This window comes from Balaenoptera acutorostrata, chromosome 11 (genome assembly GCF_949987535.1).
Source record: "Balaenoptera acutorostrata chromosome 11, mBalAcu1.1, whole genome shotgun sequence".
Classification (NCBI taxonomy): Eukaryota; Metazoa; Chordata; class Mammalia; order Artiodactyla; family Balaenopteridae; genus Balaenoptera; species Balaenoptera acutorostrata.
Genome location: NC_080074.1, coordinates 39,386,907 through 39,408,952, shown reverse-complemented (window position 1 = coordinate 39,408,952; position 22,046 = coordinate 39,386,907). Strand labels below are relative to the sequence as shown.

General features: G+C 36.0%; 1 protein-coding gene across 1 annotated transcript in view; it reads left to right on the top strand.

Moving 5' to 3' along the window:
- PTPRQ (protein tyrosine phosphatase receptor type Q) overlaps positions 1-22,046 on the top strand; it is a 266,556-nt gene that overhangs the window by 39,997 nt on the left and 204,513 nt on the right. Inside the window, exons 15-16 of the mRNA XM_057556607.1 lie at positions 15,826-15,991; positions 17,038-17,298. Coding sequence (XP_057412590.1) covers positions 15,826-15,991; positions 17,038-17,298 — 427 coding nt within the window. The remainder of the gene's footprint in view (positions 1-15,825; positions 15,992-17,037; positions 17,299-22,046) is intronic.

Below are 22,046 nucleotides of genomic sequence, written 5' to 3'. Positions count from 1 at the left end.
CTCAATCAGCCTAATCAACACCATGTGCCTGCCCAGTATTCCCCGAAGGCCAATCCTGCCCAACCACACACCCTGGCTAGATTTTCCAAAGTAGCTCCTAGCCCACCCCACCCAGCAGGTGACCTTGGCTGGCCCAGTGCCCCTCCAAAGCAGCTCCCACTCTGGGGTGCCAGTTCTGCATACCAGTATACCTGCAACAGTCACAGCTGGGCCTCACAGCTGGTCACACTGGGGCCAGTCCCACCCATCAGTGGGCCTGCAGCAAGCACGGTCCAACCACCAAAGGAGGGCACACACAGCTCACATGGGAGATACTCCCGGGGCACCTGGCTCCGGTGACCACGGAGGACTGCACCACTGGGCATCACAGGACACCTTCTAAATAAAGCCACTCTTTCGGGCTTCCCTGGTGGCGCAGTGGTTGAGACTCTGCCTGCCAATGCAGGGGACACGGGTTCGAGCCCTGGTCTGGGAGGATCCCACATGCCGCGAAGCAACTGGGCCCGTCAGCCACAATTACTGAGCCTGCGCGTCTGGAGCCTGTGCTCCACAGCAAGAGAGGCGGCGATAGTGAGAGGCCCGCGCACCGCGATGAAGAGTGGCCCCCACTCGCCGCAACTAGAGAAAGCCCTCACATAGAAACAAAGACCCAACACAGCCATAAATAAATAAATAAATATTAAAAAAAAAAAAAAAGCCACTCTTTCAAGACTGGGAGATTAGCTGATATAACTTACACATAGAAACAAACACAGAGAATTAGGAAAAATTAGGAGACAATGAAAAACCTTCCAAACAAAAGAACAAGACACAACCTCAGAAAAAGAATAAAATGAAATGGAGATGAACGATTTACCAAGTAGAGTTGAATGTAATAGTCATAAAGATGCTTACTGAACTAAGGAGAAGAATGGATGTATACAGTGATAACTTGAACAAAAAAGTAGAAAATATAAAAAAGAACCAGGCAGAACTGAAGAATGCAATAACTGAAATTTAAAATACCCTAGAGGGGAATGCTCAACATCACTAATCATTAGAGAAATGCAAATCAAAACTACAATGAGGTATCACCTCACACCAGTCAGAATGGCCAGCATCAAAAAATCTACAAACAATGAATGCTGGAGAAGGTGTGGAGAAAAGGGAACCCTCTTGCACTGTTGGTGGGAATGTAAATTGATACAGCCACTATGGAGAACAGTATGGAGGTTCCTGAAAAAACTAAAAACAGAACTACCATATGACCCAGCAATCCCACTACTGGGCATATACCCTGAGAAAACCATAATTCAAAAAGAGTTGTGTACCACAATGTTCATTGCAGCTCTATTTACAATAGCCAGGACGTGGAAGCAACCTAAGTGTCCATCGACAGATGAATGGATAAAGAAGATGTGGCACATATACACAATGGAATATTACTCAGCCATAAAAAGAAATGAAATTGAGTTATTTGTAGTGAGGTGTATGGACCTAGAGTCTGTCCTACAGAGTGAAGTAAGTCAGAAAGAGAAAAACAAATACCATATGCTAACGCATAATATGGAATCTAAAAAAAAAAAAATTGTCATGAAGAACCTAGGGGCAAGACGGGAATAAAGACGCAGACCTACTAGATAACAGATTTGAGGACATGGGAAGGGGGAAGGGTAAGCTGGGACAAAGTGAGAGAGTGGCATGGACATATATACACTACCAAATGTAAAACAGATAGCTAGTGGGAAGCAGCCGCATAGCACAGAGAGATCAGCTCAGTGCTTTGTGACCACCTAGAGGGGTGGGATATGGTGGGTGGGAGGGAGGGAGACGCAAGAGGGAAGAGATATGGAGATATATGTATATGTATAGCTGATTCACTTTGTTATAAGGCAGAAACTAACACACCATTCTAAAGCAATTATACTCCAATAAAGATGTTAGAGGGAATCAACAGCACATTAGAGGAGCACGTACAGAAGAATGGCTCAGCACCTGGAAGACAGGGTAGTGGAAATCACCCAATCAGAACATAAAAAGAATTTTAAAAAATGAGGATAGTTTAAGGAACCTCTAGGATAACACCAAGTATACCAATATTTGCATTTTAAGGGGTCCCAGTAGGAGAAAGAGAGAAAGTTCTAGTAGACCTATTTGAAGAAATAATGGCTGAAAAAAAATTTAACATGGTAAAGAAAACAGACATCCAAGTCCAGGAAGCATGGACTCTGAAACAAGATGAACCCAAAGAGATCCACACCAAGACACATTATAATTAAAATGTCAAAAGTTAAAGAGAGAAATTTAAAAGCAGCAAGAGGAAAACAAGTAGTTACGTACAAGGGAGCCCTCTTTTGAGCTGATTTTTTTTAGCAGAAACTTTACAGGACAAAAGGGACTGGCATGATATATTCAAAGTGCTGAAAGGAAAAAACTTACAACCATGAATGCTTTACTCAGCAAGGTTATTAATCAGAATTTAAGGAGAGATAAAAACTATCCCAGACAAGCAAAAGCTAAAGAAATTCATCACCACTAAAGCAGCCTTACAAGAATTGTTAAATGGAGTTCTTTAAACATAAAAGAAAAGGCCATAACTAGAAACAAGAAAATTATGAAAAAAAATTCCACTGGTAAAGGCAAACGTGTAGTAAAGGTAGTGTACCAACTACCTGTAAAAGCTACTATGAAAGTTTAATGACAAAAGAAATAAAATATATCTAAAATACTTAGTTAAGCAATACATAAAATAAAAAGATGTAAAAAATTACGTCAAAAGCGAAAAGTGCTTGTTGGGGGAGGTAATAAAATGTGCTTTTAGGATGCTCTAAGCTTAAGTGACCATCAACTTAAAATAGACTTTTTTTTTTTTAAACATCTTTATTGGAGTATAATTGCTTTACAACGTTGTGTTAGTTGCTGCTTTATAACAGAATGAATCTGCTATACATATACATATATCCCCATATCTCCTCCCTATTCCACCCCTCTAGGTGGACACAAAGCACCAGGCTGATCTCCCTGTGCTATGCAGCTGCTTCCCACTAGCTATCTGTTTTACATTTGGTAGTGTATATATGTCCATGCCACTCTCTCACTTTGTCCCAGCTTACCCTTCCCCCTCCCCATGTCCTCAAGTCCATTGTCTACGTCTGCATCTTTATTCCTGTCCTGCCCCTAGGTTCTTCAGAACCATTTTTTTTTTTTTTAGATTTCATATATATGTGTTAGCATATGGTATTTTTTTTTCTCTTTCTGACTGACTTCACTCTGTATGACAGATTCTAGGTCCGTCCACCTCACTACAAATAGCTCAATTTCGTTTCTTTTTATGGCTGAGTAATATTCCATTGCATATATGTGCCACATCTTCTTTATCCATTCATCTGTCATGGACATTTAGGTTGCTTCCATGTCCTGGCTGTTGTAAATAGAGCTGCCATGAACATTTTGGTACATGACTCTTCTTGAATTATGGTTTTCTCAGGGTATATGCCCAGTAGTGGGATTGCTGGGTCGTATGATAGTTCTATTTTTAGTTTTTTCAGAAACCTCCATACTGTTCTCCATAGTGGCTGTATCAATTTACATTCCCACCAACAGTGCAAGAGGGTTCCCTTTTCTCCACACCCTCTCCAGCATTTATTGTTTGCAGACTTTTTGATGCTGGCCATTCTGACTGATGTGAGATGATACCTCATTGTAGATTTGATTTGCATTTCTCAGATGATTAGTGATGTTGAGCATCCTTTCATGTGTTTGTTGGCAACCTGTATATCTTCTTTGGAGAAATGTCTATTTAGGTCTTCTGCCCATTTTTGGATTAGGTTGTTTGTTTTCTTGATATTGAGTGGCATGAGCTGCTTGTAAATTTTGGAGATAAATCCTTTGTCAGTTGCTTCATTTGCAAATATTTTCTCCCATTCTGAGGGAGAAAGGTTTATGGTTTCCTCTGCTGTGCAAAAGATTTTAAGTTTCATTAGGTCCTGTTTGTTTATTTTTGTTTTTATTTCCATTTCTCTAGGAGGTGGGTCAAAAAGGATCTTGCTGTGATGTATGTCATAGAGTGTTCTGCCTATGTTTTCCTCTAAGAGTTTTATAGTGTCTGACCTTACATTTAGGTCTTTAATCCATTTTGAGTTTATTTTTGTGTATGGTGTTAGGGAGAGTTCTAATTTCATTCTTTTACATGTAGCTGTCCAGTTTTCCCAGCACCACTTATTGAAGAGGCTGTCTTTTCTCCATTGTATATTCTTGCCTCCTTTACCAAAGATAAGGTGACCATATGTGCATGGGTTTATCTCTGGGCTTTCTATCCTGTTCCATTGATCTGTATTTCTGTTTTTGTGCCAGTAGCATACTGTCTTGATTACTGTAGCTTTGTAGTATAGTCTGAAGTCAGGGAGCCTGATTCCTCCAGCTCCGTTTTTCTTTCTCAAGATTGCTTTGGCTATTCGGGGTCATTTGTGTTTCCATACAAATTGTGAAATTTTTTGTTCTAGTTCTGTGAAAAATGCCATTGGTAGTTTGATAGGGGTTGCATTGTATCTGTAGATTGCTTTGGGTAGTATAGTAATTTTCACAATGTTGATTTTTCCAATCCAAGAACATGGTATATCTCTCCATCTATTTGTATCATCTTTAATTTCTTTCATCAGTGTCTTATAGTTTTGTGCATACAGGTCTTTTGTCTCCTTAGGTAGGTTTATTCCTAGGTATTTTATTCTTTTTGTTGCCATGGTAAGTGGGAGTGTTTCCTTAATTTCTCTTTCAGATTTTTCATCATTAGTGTATAGGAGTGCAAGAGATTTCTGTGCATTAAATTTTGTATCCTGCTACTTTACCAAATTCATTGATTAGCTCTAGTAGTTTTCTGGTAGCATCTTTAGGATTCTCTAAGTATAGTGTCAAGTCATCTGCAAACAGTGGCAGTTTTACTTCTTCTTTTCCGATTTGGATTCCTTTTATTTCTTTTTCGTCTCTGATTGCTGTGGGTAAAACTTCCAAAACTGTGTTGATTAATAGTGGTGAGAGGGAACAACCTTGTCTTGTTCCTGATCTTAGTGGAAATGGTTTCAGTTTTTCACCATTGAGGACAATGTTGGCTGTGGGTTTGTCATGTATGGCCTTTATTCTGTTGAGGAAAGTTCCCTCTATTCCTACTTTCTGGAGGGTTTTTATCATAAATGGGTGTTGAATTTTGTCGAAAGCTTTTTCTGCATCTGTTGAGATGATCGTATGGTTTTTATTCTTCAGTTTGTTAATATGGTGTATCACGTTGATTGATTTGCATATATTGAAGAATTCTTGCATTCCTGGGATAAACCCCACTTGATCATGGTGTATGATCCTTTTAATGTGCTGTTGGAGTCTGTTTGCTAGTATTTTGCTGGGGATTTTTGCATCTATGTTCATCAGTGATATTGACCTGTAGTTTTCTGTTTTTATGAAAGCTTTGTCTGGTTTTGGTATCTGGGTGATGGTGGCCTCATAGAAATAGTTTGGGAGTGTTCTTCCCTCTGCTATATTTTGGAAGAGTTTGAGAAGAATAGGTGTTAGCTCTTCTCTTAATGTTTGATAGAATTCGCCTGTGAAGCCATCTGGTCCTGGGCTTTTGTTTGTTGGAAGATTTTTAATCAGTTTCAATTTCAGTGCTTGTGATTGGTCTCTTTATATTTTCTATTTCTTCCTGGTTCAGTCTCAGAAGGTTGTGCTTTTCTAAGAATCTGTCCATTTCTTCCAGGTTGTCCATTTTATTGGCATATAGTTGCTTGTAGTAATCTCTCATGATCCTTTGTATTTCTGCAGTGTCAGTTGTTACTTCTCCTTTTTCATCTCTAATTTTATTGATTTGAGTGTTCTCCCTTTTTTTATTGATGAGTCTGGCTAATGGTTTATCAATTTTATCTTCTCAAAGAACCAGCTTTTAGTTTTTTTGATCTTTGCTATTGTTTCCTTCATTTCTTTTTCATTTATTTGTGATCTGATCTTTATGATTTCTTTCCTTCTGCTAACTTTGGGTTTTTTGTTCTTTCTCTAATTGCTTTAGGTGTAAGGTTAGGTTGTTTATTTGAGATGTTTCTTGTTTCTTGAGGTAGGATTGTATTGCTATAAACTTCCCTCTTAGAACTGCATTTGCTGCATCCCATAGGTTTTGGTTTGTCGTGTTTTCATTGTCATTTGTTTCTAGGTATTTTTTGATTTCCTCTTTGATTTCTTCAATGGTCTCTTGGTTATTTAGTGGTGTATTGTTTAGCCTCCATGTGTTTGTATTTTTTACAGATTCTTTTCCTGTAATTGATATCTAGTGTCATAGCATTGTGGTCAGAAAAGATACTTGATACGATTTCAGTTTTCTTAAATTTACCAAGGCTTGATTTGTGACCCAAGGTATGATCTGTCCTGGAGAGTGTTCCATGAGCACTTGAGAAGAAAGTTTATTCTGTTGTTTTTGGTTGGAATGTCCTATAAATATCAATTAAGTCCATCTTGTTTAATGTGTCATTTAAAGCTTGTGTTTCCTTATTTATTTTCATTTTGGATATCTGTCCATTGGTAAAAGTGGGGTGTTAAAAAGTCTCCTACTATTGTGTGTTTCTGTCGATTTCCCCTTTTATGGCTGTTAGCATTTGCCTTATGTATTGAGGTGCTCCTATGTTGGGTGCATAAATATTTACAATTGTTATATCTTCTTCTTGGATTGATCCCTTGATCATTTTGTAGTGTCTTTCTTTGTCTCTTGTAATAGTCTTTATTTTAAAGTTTATTTTGTCTGATACGAGAATTGCTACTCCAGTTTTCTTTTGATTTCCATTTGCATGGAATCTCTTTTTCCATCACTCACTTTCAGTCTTTATGCATCCCGAGGTCTGAAGTGGGTCTCTGGTAGATGTCATATATATGGGTCTTGTTTTGTATCCATTCAGCCAGTTAAAATAGACTGTTATATGCATAAGTTGTTATGTATGAACATTGTGCTAACCACAAACTGAAAATCTATAACAGATACACAGAAAATTAAAAGAAAGCAATACAAACATAACACTAAAGAAATTCATCAAATCACAAGGGAAGAGAACAAGACAAGAAGAAAGAAACCAAAAATAATTTACAAAAACAACCATAAAACAATTTAAAAAATGGCAGTAAGTATATCCCTATCAATAATTACTTTAAATGTAAATGTACTAAATGCTCCAATCAAAAGACAAAGGGTGGCTGAATGGTTAAAAAAGAAAACCAAAATCCAAGTATATACTGCCCACAAGAGACTCACTTCAGATCTAAAGACACACACAGACTGGAATTAAGGAGATGGAAAAAGATGTTCTATGCATATAAAATGAAAAGAAATCTGGGGTAGCAATGCTTATATCAGACATAATAGACTTTAAAACAAAGACTGTAATGGAGCAAATAAGGACATTACATAATGATCAAGGGATCAATCCAAGAAGACGATATAACATTTGTAAATACCTATGCAGCCAATATAGGAGCACCTAAATACATAAATATTAACAGACATAAAGGGACGTATTGATAGTAATACAATAATAGTAGGGGACTTTAACACCCCACTTCCAACAATGAATAGATCATCTAGATGGAAAGTCAGTAAGGGAACATTGACCTTTAAGTACACATTAGACCAGATGGACTTAATAGATAAATCTATATAGAACATTTTACTCCAGAAGAACAGAATACACATTCTTTTCACACAGGAACATTCGCCAGGATAGATCACATGTTAGGCCACAAGGCAAGTGTCAACAAATTTAAGAAGATCCAGATCACATCAAGCATCTTTTCTGACCACAACAGTACAGAACTAGAAGCCAGTTACAAGATAAAAACTGGAAAAAACACAAACACCTGGAGGTTAAGTAACATACTACTAAACAACCAGTGGGTCAATGAAAAAATCAAAGAGGAGAGTTAAAAATACCTGGAGACAAATGATAATGGAAATACAGCATTGCAAAATCTACGGGACTCAGTAAAAGCAGTTTTAAGAGGAATGTTTATGGCAATACAGGCCTACATCAGGAAACAAGAAAAATCTCAAACAATCTAACTTTATATCTAAAGGAGCTAGAAAAAGAAGAACAAAACCCAAAGTTAGCAGAAGGAAGGAAATAATAAAGATCAGAGCAGAAATAAGTGAAATAGAGACTAAAAAACCAATAGAAAAGATCAGTGATACTAAAAACTGGTTCATTGAAAAGATAAAGGAACTTGATAAACCTTTAGTTACATTCATCAAGAAAAAAAAGAGAGAGGGCCAAATAAATAAAATCAGAAGTGAAAGAAAGAGGAGAGTTACAATCAACCACACAGAAATAGAGGATCGTAAGAGATTACTATGAACAACTATATATCAACAAATTGAATAACCTAGAAGAAATGGATAAATTCCTAGAAACACACAATCTTCCAAGACCAAATCAGGAAGAAATAGAAAATATGAACAGACTGATTATGAGTAATGAAATTGAGTCAGTAATAAGAAAACTCCTAACAAACAAAAGTCCTGAACCAGACTGCTTCACGATGAATTCTACCAAACACTTGAAAAGTTAGCACCTACTTTTTTCAAACTATTCCAGAAAAACTGGAGATGAAGGAATACTTCCAAACTCATTCTAGGAGGCCAGCATTACCCAGATACCAAAATCAGATAAAGACACTACAAGAAAAGAAAATTACAGGCCATTGTCACTGATGAACAGAGGTGCAAAAATCCTCAACAGAATATTAGCAAACTGAATTGAACAATACATTAAAAGGATCATACACCATAATCAAGTGGGATATATCCCAGTGTTGCAAGATGGTTCAACATCCACAAATCAATCAGTGTGATACATCACAATAACAAAATGAAGGATAAAAATCGTATGATCATCTCAGTAGATGCAGAAAAAGTGTTTGACAGAATTCAACATCCATTTATGATAAAAACTCTCAACAAAGTGTGTATAGAGAGAACTTAACTTCACATAATAAAGGTCATATTTGACAATCCCACAGCTAACATTATACTCAACAGTGAAAAGCTGAAAGCATTTCCTCCAAGATCAGGAACAAGTCAAGGATGCCCACTCCTACCACTTTTATTCAACATAATATTGAAAGTCCTAGACACAGAAGTCGGACACATAAACAAAATTAAAGGCATCCAGATCGGAAAAAAAGTAAAACTGTCACTATTTGCTGATGACATGATATTATATATAGAAAACCCTAATGATTCCACCAAAAAACTATTAGAATTAATCAATGACTTCAGTAAAGTTGCAGGATACAAAATTAATATACATAAATCTGTGATATTTTTATACACTAATAATCTCTCAGAAAGAGAAATTAAGAAAATTTTATTTACAATTGTATCAAAAAGATTGAAATACATACTGAGGAATAAATTTAACCAAGGAGGCAAAAGACTTGTGTGCTGAAAACTATAAGACACTGATGAAAGAAAATGAAAATGACACAAATAAATGGAAGGGTATATCATTTTCATAGATAAGAATTTATATTGTTAAAATGTTCATACTACCCAAAGCAATCTATAGATTCAGTGCAATGCCTATCAAAATACCAGTGGCATTTTTCACATAAATGAAACCACAAAAGACCATAAATAGCCAAAGCAGTATTAAGAAAGAAAGAAAAAGTTGGAAGTTGTATGCGCTCTGATTTCAAACTCTACTACAAAGCTATAGTAGTCAAAACTGTATGGTACTGGCACAAAAAGTAACACAGATCAGTGGAAAGAAATAAAGGACCCAACCCTCATTTATATGGTCAATTAATTTACAGCAAAGGAGCCAAGAATACACAATGGGGAACAGACAGTCTGTTCAATAAATGGTGTTGGGAAAATTGGACAGCTACATGCTAAAGAGTGAAACTGGCCCACTTTTTTACACTATATTCAAAGAAAAACTCACAATGGATTAAAAACTTAAATGTAAGACCTGAAACCATAAAAATTCCAGAAAAAAATCATAGTGTGCCCTTTGACACTGGTCTTAGCAATATTTTTTGGATCTGTCTCCTCATGCAAGGAAAACAAAAGCAAAAATAAACAAATGGGACCACATCAAACTAAAAAGTTTTTACACAGCAAAGGAAACCATCAACAAAATGGAAAGGCAACCTATGGAATGGAAGAAGATATTTGAAATGATATATCTGCTAAGGGGTTAATGTCCGAAATATGTTAATAACTCACACAACTCAATATCAAAAAAATAAACAATCCATTTAGAACATGGACAGAGGACCTGTTTAGGCATTTTTCCAAGGAGGACATACAGATGGCCAAAAGGCCCATGGAAAGATGCTTAGCATCACTAATCATCAGGGAAATGCAAATCAAATCCACGGTTAGATACCACCACGGTTAGATACTTGTCAGAATGGCTATCAAAAAGAGAACAAATAACAGGTGTTGATGAGGATGTGGAGAAAAGGGAACCCTTGTATACTGTTGGTGGGGATGTAAATTGGTGCAGCCACTATGGAAAAGTATGGAAATTCCTCAAAAAATTAAAAATAGAACTGCCATATGATCTACTATTTCTCTCCTGGATATTTATCCAAAGAAAATGAAAACACTAATTTGATGCAACTTTGATATACATGCCTGTGTTCAGTTTCCTGTGATTTTATAAGGTGTGGTAGGCAGTATGGTGCAATGGAAGGATTAAGGCCCTGGAATTCCTTGCTTTGAACCCTAACTTCACCTCTGTTGTGAGACCTTGGGCAAATTTTGATCTTCTTTGGTCCTGTTTACTCATCTGTCAGTGAAGATTATTATTATTCTGTAGAATTGTTTAGGGGATTCAGTTAGATCATGTGTTTGGCAAGTGTTCTGGCATGCAGATTCTATGAGGACAGGGCTTTTTTTAATCTGCTTTGGTCACCATTTTTTACATTATTGAGACCAGTATCTGATATACAGCAGAAGTCAGTAAATATTTTGATGATTGAATGAATTAGTAGTTTTCTTTTTTTTAGTTTTCACAGTTCGTATTTCACAATCAAGGAAGCTTAGTGTTTTAAAATTTTTTAAAAATTAATTTATTTTTTTATTGAAGTATGGTTGGTTTACAGTGTTGCAGTAGTTTCAGGTGTTTAGCAAAGTGATTCAGTTATACATACATATATGTATTCGTTTTCAGATTCTTCTCCCTTACAAGTTATTAAAAAATATTGAGTATAGTTCTCTGTGCTATATGATAGGTCCTTGTTGGTTATCTATTTTATATATGGTAGTGTGCATATGTTAATCCCAAACTCCTAATTTATTCCTCCCCACCCTGTCCCCTTTGGTAACCATAAATTTGTTTTCTATGTCTGTGGGCCTATTTCTGTTTTGCATATGAGTTCATTTGTATCATTTTTTTTTAGATTCCACATATAAGCAATATCATATGATATTTGTCTTTCTCTGACTTCACTTAATATAATAGGTCCATGCATGTTGCTGCAAATGGCATTATTTCATTCTTTTTTATGGCTGAGTAATGTTCCATTGTGTACCTATATCATATCTTCTTTATCTATTCATCTCTGGATGGACATTTAGGTTGAAGGAAGGTTAATTTTTATGTGAATCCCTCCTTACCCTCTCCCTTGCCACACAGCCATCAGAGTGCTCTTTCTTAAAAGTAAACAAAATGTCATTCTTGTGCTTGAAAGATTCCTTACCATGGCTCAAGGCTCTCCCTGTCCCTTGTGACTCCACCCTATCTCCTCCCAATCTCTCCCATCACAGGAAAGGACCCTGTCCTGAAATCACTTGCACAGTTATCTTTGATTCTTCCCATTCCTTCATTCCTCAATCCATCACCTGGTTCTGTCACTTCTACCTCTGAAATGGATCGTTAATGTGTCCAATTCTCTTCATCTCCACTACACCACCCTTGTCCTAGTTACTCTCATTTCTTATGGAGACCAGCAGCCTAGGTGACAGACGATAGCCTCTCACCTCCTAACTGGTTTCTCTGTTTCCATTCTTGATTTCCATATAATCTACTTTGCACACACAACAGCCAGAAAGAGGGAGAGAGAAACAGAGAGAGAGCGAGAGAGCACTGTTAAAAACATAGTATCTCTCATTGGTTTAACAACCTCCATTAGATTTCCATTGCCCTCAAATGAAGTCTAAACTCCTTGCCATGGTCTCCAAGAGCTCACCTGATTGGATCTTCATCTAATTATGCTGCCTGCTTGGTTACCATGTTGCTACCATATTGAGCTCTCTTTCTTTTCCTTTAGCATGGCAAGCACTTCCCCATTGCAGGGTTTTTGTGCTTGACATTCATTTTGCATGGATATCTTGCCGCCAGTTTTGATCGAACTTTTCCTATCATTGGGTTCTCAACTCAAGAATCATCTAGTCAACTAAAAGAAAAATGCACATTGTAAGAGTTGTGACTTTCAGTTTTACTCAGGGAATTTAATGAGGACTATAGCCTAGGAAACAGCCTCTCAAGTAGGTCGAGGGGACTGCTCTGCGGAGGTAGGGGAGAAGCCAGTACATATATGATTTGGGGCTAGGAAATACGTGTAGTCAAGCATACATCTCAGTAAAAGGTTACTGTTAGTCACAAGACACAGATAATGATTTTAATGCTTTTCTGTGTATGGGAAAATGTAAGAATCTGGGTTCATTAAAATTCTTCCTGAGATATACATCTTAACTTTCTGAGGGGCCTGTTTTTCCAAAGCACAGAGTGCCTCATTCTGTTTTACATCCCAAATTCCTTTCAGGGTGTACTGTAAGTCAGCAACTGCAGTGGCTAATGACTTAATCCTTGTAGAATTAAATGGTGAGCAACATTCTGTTTTATATTCTCATCTCCTTCCTTGATTACCTAATCTAAATAGAATCACTCTTTCTATTCACTCTGTGATGTAGCTGAGTTATCTCATTCATTTGTTAATATTGAGTAGCTTGTTGTTTGGCGTCACCACTAGAATGTAAGTTCCCTATAATCAGAAGCCTTACCTGTCTTGTTTACCATAAAATACCTAGTACCGATAATAATGCTTTCCCTGTAATAGATGCTCAATAAATATTGGGTTGGCCAAAAAGTTCTTTCTGGTTTTTCCATAAGATATTATGGAACGAACTTTTTGGCCAGCCCAGTATTTGGTAAATAAATAAAACTTTGCATAACAGTGTTCCCATATATGATTGGGGTGATTATGGAGGGAGGATATCAATACTGAATATAGTTACCAACAAAGGGTAGAACTTGAGGTGAACTTTTAGGAATGGGTAGTGTTCAGACTCATGGAAAAGAGGAGAGGATATTCTACATGAGCAAGTTCACAGTCAGGAGAGAGCGTTCTATCTGTCATTCGTAAATGTCATTCAATGATAGGGGCATCTTGAATAATAAATGATTCATGAAAAATTCCAGCCTTTCTAGAATGATTTAATTCATTCCTGTATTTAGTGTAGGTATTCTCTAGAGAAAATTCTAGGCACTTATAATGTTAATTGTAAAAGATCCACATTTTTTACCCTTATCTGTTTGTCCTAATTCTTATATTTCAAGGCAAATGCCTAAAAAGATGATCTTTCCTTGGGGTTAACTGAGGCCATAAATTTATTTGTTGTCAGATAAAATATATTCCCCTAGAATTATGTTTTTACTATTTTTATATGAACACATTTTTTTTCAGAGACTGTAATTTATATATTTCTTAAGTAAAACTTATTTTAAGAAATCACGTTAATCTTTCGGATTCAGATTGTTCATTAACTATATTGTATCACTAATGATTATTCTAGTGTTTCTCAACCAATGAAATTATTTGTTAAATTTTAATGAATTAAGCAACAGTATCCTGGTTGCTTAGCAAAGTGTACTTGCACAATTGGGATCATTTTCCTAATCATTTAAAATTAATCATCCCAGGTCTTCAAACTATGCTTTAGAAGTAGAAATAAAGCACAAATTATGTTTTCTTCAATTGATTTCTATTAGATGTATGAAGTCCACATAGTTGGGGAAACAAATCTCTATTTTACAAATTTATTTTAAAAAATTTACATCATTTTATCATGAGATCACTGCAGTCAATTTCTTTTTCTTTTAACCCTTCATTAATGCCTTACTATGATTCTTTGTATGTCTGAATTTAGCACTTCATTAAGATTATATTCTTCCTCTGCTACATGGTACTTTTCCCTACCATTTCATACCAGAAGTTCTCAGCATTCTATTCACTATTCCTATCTTCCCATATGCCAGACAAGCAAGGTAATTGCCAGTGACACCTTATAAATCAATAAGCAATGATATGCTTCTAGACCTCATGATTATCTTCCTTCAGTAACAAAACACTCTTCCCACAAGACAGTGATAAACATGTTTGCCTAGGAAATTTGTTTCTCTGACTCTTACCACATAACAAGTGTTTTTTAAAGCATAGTGTAATTTAAATTATAAAATTAATGCGATTACTTTCATTTAGATGTATCTTTTCTTTTACAACATGAAATATGGAGTAAAGAAGAGTAAAGATTGTTATAAGTAGCTTTTACTGACTTAAAAAATCCCCAACGTATTGGAACTATCAGATCAGTTCACTGAAAATTTCTAAAGGCAATGCCAAGTCTCAAAGCTTTAATGAATAATTGGCTATAATGAAAGATGGTTATAATGAAAGATGGAATGTGACACCATTCATTCATTCAACAAAAATTAAAGTGCCTCCTCTGTTCCAGGTGTTTATTTTTGCTGTTTTCTCTCTTGCTGGTCTTTTTTGTTTGTTTGTTTGTTTTTTACTACACCCTTGACTAACACTGGTTGGCTTCCAATGACATCTGTTTAGCAGCCCTCCAAATACTGGCTCTCTCCTGAAGCATATATATGAGTTCTCTGGAGGGACTTGGGGTTATCCCACTACCCTTGAAATGACAGACCAGCTCTAGCTCAGTCTTTTCCAATTACTCTCGGCTCTTTCCACTGGCATTGTATCCCACTACTTTTTGCTGCTTGGGTGTGTTTGCACGAGGGCCAGCCTTCTTGGGTGGGGCACTGGTAAGATGGTTCAAGCCTGATCACTCTCTCTGGTCATACTTGACCCATGGGAGACTGTGGCATCTTTGTCAGGGCAAAGGTGGGTATGCAGAATACTCCTCAGCTCTCCCCAATTTCCTTTTTCTCTGATCAACCAGGTACATGAGCCAAAAGTCTGCTTCCATCTGGAATGTGTCATTCTCTCCAGCAGGCCCCTCCGTTTATGATAGTGATGCACATGGGGCCTTCCTCATTTAGCTGGAGTGCAGTTTGTGGGCAGAAGCACCCTCTTTCCAATCGCTTAGGCAGCAGGAGAAGGCCTTGGTGTTCTCCACAAGGTCAGAGTCTAGGAACTTCAGTGATATCTGCTTTCACTTCCTCTAGTCTTCTGCTTATACGGAGTTGGGGGAGTGGGCATGCCTGAAAGTTTACAAAACAGTTTTTGTTTTCAGGTGACCAACAGGTAAAGTCCCATTCATACCTATTATATTATGCATATGTACAAATAAATCATGTGTATATATACATAAATATATGAAATTTGGAAATACTTGGAGACCATTGGTCTTTTAGTATGTAAACTATGTTAGTCCACTGTACTTATTACTATGTGAACTTCACTAAGTTTTTCAGCCTCGACTAGCTCCAAATTACTTCTTGGTGAAGATAGGACAGATCACAAATTCTGCCTTGCAGTATTAATTTATGTGATGTGACTGGTATCGAGTTCGTGACAAATAAATCATTTTTAAATCATGAAAAACATAAATTTCTCTCTCTCTTTCTGTAGATATCCTATTGTATGACACCTAGAAAGGAAAAACTATTTAAAGTAATTGTTTATAGCAACAAAGCCAAAGTAAAGAATTTGACTCCGGGTATGGAATACCTGTTCCACGTGAGGACAGTTAGAGGCAAAGATTACAGCATATCTGTAATGAAAAAAGTGCCTACAAGTAAGGAAATATCATAAATAAAATTTTTGCTTTATAGTTTTATAAGAACTGAAAGTGTTTTGGCCCAGCATAATTAAAGCTATTTTTAAACATAAAGCTTGATAATTAAGGAATGATGATGATCATAATATGATTAAGAGAACTCTCAAGATATATGTGAACTTAAAAAAGTCTTTGTCTAAATGTATTGGGAACTACATAGAGTTTTTTTTTTCTAATCTGAAGCAAACATGTATATATATGTATATACATGCATATCATGTATGTCGCATATGGAATATATGTATACACATACACACATTATATATACCATGTCATGATGATATAAATGCAATTCATTTTCTATTGGGGTGGGGGTTTGATAAGCAGAGAACTTCTAGTTTTTCTTCCCTGATGGTTGTAAATTCATTGTAAATCAGTTTCATAATGTTTTGGAGTGGGGTGGAGTAATAGTATTTGTCACCAACAAGTCTTGTGAAAGTTTATGATGTTTACAGGATCCCCTCTTGGTGGAGACCAAATGATAATGCAAGAAACAATATTACTTCACCTGATGAATGCATTAAAAATGCAGGGATATAGGCATGCTGAAAACTTTGATGTAGCTGAAAGAACCACATTTGAAAATGCCCTTACTTCTGGCCCTCACACCCTCTCTAACTTATTCTGTTTCATCTTCAACCAACATCTAGCTATCTGCTAGGTGGTAGCTAATGAACCTATAACTGTATCATATAAGGATACTTCTGGTTACAAGCACTCAGGAGGCACAATTCTAAAGGAATGACTATTGGAAGTGATTCATGATTGATTAAGGAAAGATATTTGGGAACTAGGGAGGATGTGAATGTGTCACTTAAAATAAAACTCTTGTATATATAATAGCCTATTTCTCTATTTGCAGAGCTGAACATGTAAGACATTATATTGCACATGAATAAATTCAAGGATTATTATGTAGATGTTTAAATTATACTATTTATGTTTGCTTTATTTTTACATATATGTGTGCAGTTTTTATTTACATATATTTACCTTTTCAATAGAACCATCCAGGATATGTGGCTTAACGTTGAAAGCTGTGAATACTTCTTCTGCAAATTTAATGTGGAATCCAACAGAGACTAACTTCACTCATTACAAGATTTATATATCAAACAGAACATTTGCAAAAGAATATCTTATTTGGGAAATGAAGACTGAGCACACAGTTACAGATCTGACTCCTGGTAGAACATATAACATCACAGTACATAGAGTGAGCGGCAATGTTGAAGGATCTGGCACATTTATCAGAGTTGTTGCAGGTATACAAATTCTTTTTGATGTTTAAAAAATTTACATTTGTATTGCATATTATACTGTTCAGGATAAAATTTCAATGCATTTTTTGAAATTTGAAATTTTACAGTCTATAGAATATTTCAGAGGGTAAAAATACTCATTTTACTGGGATATTCTGAGGATTTTTGAGATAATATATGTAAGATGTAAATAGGATAACATAGTATCTGGCACGTAGTCAGTGCTCAATAAATGTAGCTAATACTATACATAGTTTCACATCAGATGAGAGGTCCAGCTAATGAAATTAGGTGGTTGATTTGGGGATCATCCATTCTCCTAAAACCTTGTTCTTTGTCTTTGATATTCTACTATGTGCTATACATATGAAAAAGCATAGTCTTAGGGTGTGTGGAGAGTAATAAAGGATACAAGCATGGAAATACATATAGTGTAAGTCAAATTAATAGGTGAAGCAATGGAAGTATTTAAGTCTTATTGTGGTTGCACAGAAAAGGGAATGATTACCTTCATAGAATGGATGGAAAAGGCTCTCTGGGGCTGCAAAAGGATAAGGAGTTTCCTAATCAGATTAGAGGGCATGTGGGGTGTGGAAAGGAGGACTCACAGAGAGAGGGAACAGTCTGTGCAAAATTATGGAGGTGTAAATGATATGGTATATTTGTGGAACTGTAAGCAATTCAACATTGCAAGATTTTATTGTTTTTATATGAGAAGAGAACAAAATCCTATTCTGAATAACTTAAAGCATCACTTTTATATCCGAATGAAGTTGTGAAACCTATTAATATTTAAAATTTTTCAAAAGAGAACAAGATTGCAGTAATAACTAATGAGATTACTCTTAAATGATCTTTAAGGCTATGGATCTGACAGATAACCCAAAGCAGACATATGATGATAACTCAGTCTATAGACATTTGTTATGTGGGTGTCACACTGTATTAGTTTCTTATTGGTGTTGTAACAAATTGCCACAAGCTTTGTGGCTTAAAATAACACAAATTGATTGTGTCAGAGTTCTGTAGGTCATAAGTCTGATATGACATGGTTCCCATCAGGCTAAAATCAAGATATTGGGAGGGCTGTGTTCCTTTCTGTAGGCTCTTTGATCATTCAGGTCGTTGCAGAATTCTGTTCCTTGTGGCTGTAGGACTGAGGTCACAATTTCCTTGCTGGCTATCAGCTGAGATCTGATCCCCTTCTAGAGAATGTCTCATTCCTTGGCTTGTGATCTTCTTCCTCTATCTTCAAAGACAACAAAGGAGGGTTTTCTTGCTCTCATGATTCAACTCTCTTTTTCCTTTTTTCCCCATTACTTCAGACTCCTCTTTCTCTTCTCTTTTAAGGGCCTTGTGATTAGATTGGATCCGCCTGGATAATCTAGGTTGCTCTTCCTGTTTTAAGGTTCATAATCTTAATTCCATCTGCAAAGTCCCTTTTGCCATGTAATGTAACATTTTCACAGGTTCCAGGGTTTAGAATGTGGAAATATTGGGAGGCCATTATTCTATGTGTCTTACATACTATTGTTCTCCTAAATGTGATATATATATATGTGATAATGCAAAGCAAGCAGAGTTTAGAAGTCATACACCAACTTTACTCCTGGATTTGACGCTTGCTAGCTGAGTACTATTGGGCAAGTTACTTAGTGAACTTAGAGTCGATGATCTCTGAGATTCCTTATGGCTCTTAAACACTCTATTACACTTTATTTTTATATTATATATCAATGTATAAGACACATCTTTATTTCTTAAAAAGCATGTGCGTTAAATGATGAATGTCTTTTTCTTCAGGATTTTGCAGCAGGTAAAGTATACAATCAAACACATTAAAACTGGACTCACTGTAGAAGTTTTAGTCTATGGCAAGGTTTCTTAACCTCAGTACTATTGACATTTTGGGCTGGGTGATTCCGTCTTGTGGGGATCTGTACTTTTTAGGATGTTTAACAGCATCCCTGACCTCTACCTACTAGATACCAGTAGGATCCTCTTAATTGTGACAATCAAATTTTTTTCTAGAAATCCCCAGAAGTCCAGAAATTGCCAAAAGTTGGCAAAAATCACAACAGATGTATGGTAAACACTGATCTGTATGGTTGGATAGAAAAATCAAATAGTCCACTGAACAAAGGTTGAAAAAAGATGTGATAAATAAGATGTTTTGCTTATGCACAAGTCAAGGAGACAGTGTGGTTAGTGTGAGTGACAGGATTCGCTCACTTAGATTTTGATCAGAGGAAGAAGTGAACAAGGTAATATCAGGAAAGTTTCATAGAAGATATCGAATATCAATGGTCATTTTAATTAAAGAAGAGAGCACTTTATGAAATAACAGGAACTTAATGTTCTGGTTGGATCATGTGGTTTAGCCGATGGTTTTGAGAGATTAGAGGTAGGTAATGGAGAGCTGTGATTTGGGAGGTCAGCTGATAAGAGGAAATGGGAAAGGGTGGTAATCTAGGTTTTCTGATGGACCTCTGGAGCAGAAAGAGGTTTTACTGCCCTACTTTTTACAAAGGAGAGAGTGGTGATCATGGAGCGATGCTGGGCAGAGCACTGAATGGATATGAGGAGAGAGCTAAAGCTAAGAAATGAAATAGCAGTAATGCATGGTTTTACTAAGAGATGGCCAGGGTTTATAGGGAAAGACAGCAGAATGAACAATAGCTTTAATTATAGCTTGCATTTATTAAGATTTTGCTATGTTCAAACCGCTCTTCTAAGCACTTTACATGTGTTAACTTATTTTATTCCCACAACAGTGTGTGGGATAGGAGGATTATTATCTTCAGGTTGATGAGGCCAGAGAGAAGTAGAGAGGTTAAGAGTTTTGCCTAAATTCTTAATTTATGTGGCAAAGCTAGGATTTGAACCTAGTTATCCAGTTATAGGACCTGTGACCAGTGCCTTACTAAAAATTGTTTTTTTTAGACACTTGTGGCACCTAATATGATGCTGACTTATTAGAGGATGTTTATTTTACTATACCTAGCCCATTTCCAAAGTGTGAGGAAGCTACAAGAACTTGATAAATAAATGTTGCCTTGACATAGGACATATTTGGATGGAGTCCCCTAAAATTAAATTGGAGGTCACTTCAACTAATAATCTTAGACTTTAAAGAAAAATTATAGATCATCCTATTAATGCTTGAATCCTTTCTAAAATGTTAATACATTTAGGATTTTTCGATGTGCTATTATTCATAAGCCACTTTGTGAAGGTTAGAGGGACGCAAAGTTATCAAGGTGATTAAACCTTGAGCTCTGAAGCTATTGCTCCTGGATCCAAATCCTGGCTCTACTATTTACCTGTTTGCTTTGAGACCTTGGTGAAGTTACTTAAATTCTTTGTTCCTCAGTTTTCTCATTTTTAAATGACAATAATCATAGTGTCTCCTTATGATTTGTTACAGCTGTTACATAAAACAATGAGTGAAAAAGCTTAGTGCAGTGCATAGTGTATCATAAACTTGATATGAGTTACTTCTTAATATTCTACATGTCTGGTATCTCCTCGGTCAGAACATATATTATGCCCAACTTGTGATAAATCATGAAAAGTCTTAAATGTGATATTGAAAGCGTATCATATACAGTGTTGGTACATATGAATTATAAATAAAAGTTAATAATAATGGTGATGGGACTTTTAAGTCTTCACATTTTATTTTAAGATATCTGTCCATTGTAGGCTTTGTTTCCTTGATACTGTTCTGATAGGTTTGTTTGACTCTTTTGTGTGTATTCTGAAGGATGTAACATTTTGGTCTCATTTTGTATACACTCTTTTAAGAATCAGAATCTACTAAGGAACTCCCTAAGAAGCTTGCTTTTCCATTTTGAATCTCTTCTTACTCTCTGTCTCAAAGGTTAATCCACCATAGTTTGTATCAGAACTTTGTATGTGAGGTCCTTTTAACTCCTTTGAGCTCTTTTCCTGTATAGACATCATAGGATCATACTTCCATTTTTTTTCTCAGTTTCTCGAAATGCAGTTGAAGTAAATTCACTGAAATGCCAAGGAGAAAAGTTGAGAGATGCTTTAGAGCTGCACTGTCCAGTAGACAGTGATTAGCAACACGTGACTGTTGAGCCTTGAAATAGGACTAGTCCAAATTCAGATGTGCTCTAAGTGCCAAAGACACATGGCATTTCAAAGACTTAGTAAGAAAAAAAACTGATATTATTATCTCATTAATAATTTCATATTGATTATGTGTGAAATGATGTTTTTGATATGTTGTGTTAGATAAAATATATTATTAAAATTAATTTTACATGTTTCTTTTTACTTGTTTAATGTGGCTTACATTGTATTTTTATCAGTGTTGCTTAAGTATGAATCACAAGACACATACTTGAGCCTATTTAGGGCTCTGAGTTACCCTGCAATAAAAGAAGATGTTTAACTTAGAAAAGGAATTATTTAACAAAATGGTTTGATCACAGGACATCTATTCAATTCTAGGGATTTAGGGTACTTAGGATTAATTTTTGGAAAATTCTGGTCTAAAAATACTGACTAGGCCTAGAATTCCTCTCGCTAGCCCTAATTAAATTGAACGTTATGTGATATATTTTTTTTAGAACTCAAAATCCACCTCATGATCTGATTTTTGTTGGTTAGTAACAATTAGATTGAGAGTGATATTTTTGCTTCATATTTTCCTACCTTTTCAGAGATTAAATTCCATGGAGTGCAAATCATGTACTTATTATGGAATCTGTTTCAGTTAA